Source organism: Curcuma longa, chromosome 11 (genome assembly GCF_044706935.1).
Source record: "Curcuma longa cultivar G26 ecotype Majalengka, Jawa Barat chromosome 11, ITB_CL_G26_1.1, whole genome shotgun sequence".
NCBI lineage: Eukaryota > Viridiplantae > Streptophyta > Magnoliopsida > Zingiberales > Zingiberaceae > Curcuma > Curcuma longa.
In genome coordinates, this window is record NC_133871.1 from 2,004,803 (window position 1) to 2,008,781 (window position 3,979).

General features: G+C 38.5%; 1 protein-coding gene across 1 annotated transcript; it reads right to left on the bottom strand.

Moving 5' to 3' along the window:
• Positions 1 to 67: 67 nt before the first annotated feature.
• On the bottom strand, positions 68 to 3,614 carry LOC141838626 (disease resistance protein RGA2-like). Its single transcript, XM_074726157.1, has 2 exons — positions 656 to 3,614; positions 68 to 583 (listed from the first exon to the last, which is right to left on the bottom strand). The coding sequence occupies exons 1-2, from the start codon at positions 3,612 to 3,614 to the stop codon at positions 69 to 71; spliced, it is 3,474 nt and encodes a 1,157-aa protein (XP_074582258.1). The 3' UTR covers position 68.
• Positions 3,615 to 3,979: the final 365 nt, after the last annotated feature.

Here is a 3,979-nt window from a genome sequence, read left to right on the forward strand (position 1 = left end):
GTGATATGTTATTTTATTCAACTAAAATGATTTTCTAATTTACCTTCGAATCATGTCCGGGGAGGAGCCTATTCAATATCAACATTTGGAACATTTGATATGATCAACCAATCTTCACCTGTCTCCCTTTTGCATCTACTTTTCAATTGTGGGCAACCGACAATCTTCAAAGTTTTCAACATATATAGATTCTTCAAATTCCTTGGCAGCCTTTCTAATTGTGGGCAGTTCTTGATTGATAGTGCACGAAGAGAGTTGAGATGCTGTAGCCAATTAGGCAAGACCGTGAGATTGGAAATTCCATCTATGAATAGTGTTTCTAGCACAGTAAGGTTTGCTGCTTCTGCTGTCATCAATGGCTCCAATTCATCACAACAACAAATACTTAATATTCTGATTCCATACTCAAACTTGTAAGCACTGGTAACATGTGAACCACATAGAGACAATTTTTGGAGGGTGTGTGAATATTGCAGTCGCCCACTTAAATTGACTTTGTTGCCACAAATATGCATTTGTAACTTATCTACTGAATTCAAGATTTCTACAAGTTCTTCTGGCTGCAATATCATACTTGGACAATCTGAGAGCCGTAGACAACAAAGAGAACTGAGACACCCCACTTCCAACGGAAAGGATGTCAAATTATTACAACTTTCAATGGTTAATGAACGAAGCATTTCTAGTGACTGCATTTCATCCCCAGCAAGAGATTGGAGTTGTCTGCATTCTCTAATTTCTAATTCCGTCAAGGATGTGAGGTTTCCGATGCAGCCACTTGGAAGAGATGTAATGTCGTCCATATTGTTCACTTTGAGAACAGAAAGAGAAGTCAACCTTCCAATACATGAGAGTATGCTCTCACTACAGCATGATATTGCAAGCTCTTGGATTCTAGGAAACCTCGGCATACTTTTCAAATTAGGACAACTGAAAATCCACAACTTCTGCAATAAAGGAAACGACTGATCGACAACATGAGATTCTGACCATTCCTCTAAATTATCCATCTGATTCAATCTGAGTACTTGAAGGGAAGGAAAGCCTCCGTAACCATGGAACTCAGCACCCATCTGTGTGATGTTAGCCATATATTCTAAGTCAAGCTCCTTAAGAAATTTCAGATTTCCAAACGGAGGAATATGCTCACAAACACTGCAGCCTTGAAGTCCAACTTTAATCAAATTTGGCAGCTGCAACTCTATCAACCATGTTGGAAATTGTGGGCTCCCATAATACCATATGTCTAGCTTCTTTAAGCTTGTCTTGTTGGGACAAAGATCATCCAACATGTCCTTGTCATATCTTTCTGAATCATTAAACACTACCCATAGTTCATTAAGATCTTTATTCTTCAAGATTTTTCTTCCACCACAAGAATAATTCTTAAAATTGTTGGAAAACTTAATTTGCATTTCTCCATGAAGCTTCAAATCCTCAAGCTCTATAATTGAGCATGCGCCAGTTTTGTCACCACCAATAAAGAAAGGTAAACTTCGAAGATTAGTTAGTTGAGATAATCCACGGGGCATGTGTGTCAATCCATAATTACCTTTTAAATTAAGATTTCGAAGGTTTTGCATATTCCCTAACTCTTTTGGTAGCTCTCGAAGTTTAAAATTGGCGCTGAGATTGAGATACTGTAAATTGGGGAGAAGGGTTATGGAATCAGGTAGAACTTCAATTTTGTTCCAAAATAGGTTGAGGTACCACAAATTAGAGAGAAGGGTTATGGAGATAGGTAGAACTGTAATATAATTCTCTGATAAGTTGAGGTACCTCAAATGTATCAGATTTCCAATTGACGTTGGCACATCGCTGATGCTACTGGCAGTTAAATCTAATGTCCGCAACAATTTCAGTTCTGAGAAGACTTCAAGCAGATTGATATTCAAACGTGAAAATGAATATAGGGGCATAAAGGTGCGTAAGTACAATGGTTTCTTGCCTAAGACCACCTGTGTCATGTTTCGAAACTTTCTTGTATTTATTTGCAAATGATATGTTCGTTTTCCAATATCTTCCACCGAGTCTTCATTAGAATTCCAATATACATCTGTAGATACTGATCGTGCCAGATCATGCATCAAATCATGCATCGTGCATATGGTTACATGACTATAATCATCAACATCACAGGAAGGTGGCAAGAGAAAGAATGACCTCATTATTAGATCATTAAAGACATGATTGCCATTTGTTTCAGCATCAAAATTTCTTTCTGAACGTACGAAACCATTTGCTATCCACAGTTGTATCAGTTCCTCCTTTTTCATCCTACAATTTTTTGGGAATAGGGAAGCAAATGCAAAACACTTCTTCGACCGTGGAGGGAGAGTGTCATAGCTCAACTTTAATACAGCTAACACTTTCTGTTCTTCATTTCCCAACTGCCAGATTTCACTCTTCAATACCGAGGACCAGTAATTTTCATCTCGATTGCGACGAAGCATGCTACCAAGAGATATGGCAGCCAAGGGAACACCGCCACATTTCTTAACAATCTTTCCACCAATTTCCATCAAGTTTTGATCAACTGCTTGATCTCTAAATGCAGATCGTTGAAACAAGGACAGACAATCATCTCCGGACAACTGTTGTATTTGGTGAGTGGTATTGAATGAGCCCATAATTGAAGAGACCTGTTGGCTACGGGTTGTCACCAAAATTTTGCTTCCTCTCGCCCCACATGTACTTAATGCTGCTTTCAGTACGTTCCACTTTGATTCATTTTCATTCCATACATCATCCAGCACGAGCAGAAATTTTTTCCCAGATAATGCTTTTTCTAGGTTCTGCCTCACTAAATCTATTTGTGAGATGTTGACCGGTGCATCAGTAGCCAATTCTAAAACAGACTTCATTATATTTGTAGGATCAAATTCAACCCCAACAACTGTCCACATTCTTGAACTTGCAAAATGAGCTTTCACTTTCTCATCATTGAAAACATGCTGAGCAAGTGTAGTCTTTCCTAGGCCACCCATCCCAACGATGGCGATGACCTTCAATGTGCCATGGTTAATGCTTTCATCATCATCATCATCATCATCATCCTCCTCCTCTGTTAACATGTCGACAATCTTATTCTTCTCTGATTCTCTCCCTATAACAACAAAGCTATTGCGGGAGTGGGTCTCCCTATTGTAGAGACTTGGTTCCGGCATGCGGATGTTGCCTTGTGGCAAATTGAGAAGAATAGACTTTTGCAGCAAAATAGAATCCAGACTTTCTGTTATAGCTTTTATCATGCCACCTACCCTATTCTTAAACACAAGTTGATTATCAGAAGAGAAGAAATCACGCACCGGCCTTAAAGAAGTTTTTGATCTCTGCTTCTTCTGGAAGACTTTGGTGTCATAGTAATCCACAACATCCTCAAGATCGTAGGACAAGTATTTGAGCTTCCTCAGCAAGTCCTTCACAGCATCGCCAATAGAAGGGTGGGACTCAACATCTTCGATCACTGCGTCAATAATCGTCGACAATTCCTTGAGCTTCTGCATCTTCGTTTTGGTAGCAATCATTGCCTTGAGTTTCTTGTCGAGTTGGAGGAGATCTGCCACTTTATCCACCATGAAGCGAGCGGTAGCAGTTACCAAAGCTGCTTCCATAGCTACGGATATTGCAAAAGTTGTTTGGTGTGGACTGTGGATGTACTGCTTCTTTCTTTCTTTTTGATGATCTCTAATAAGATTGCTTACGAATTCCAGCTCGCTGAATTAAATCTTTTGATTGGGCACGACAAAGGCAACGATGATATTAATGCATCGAGCTATGCGATTGGCGTGAGGGAGGGAAATACGATGACGTCCACCTTATAATAATTATAATTACTAAAATTAACTTTGATGTTACAACACATATAGCTAAAATTATATATATATATATATATATATATATGATTTTATTTTTTGATAAAAGATAAATATTATATATGATAAAATATGGTGTAGAATGCTGACTTTAGTTAGTTACT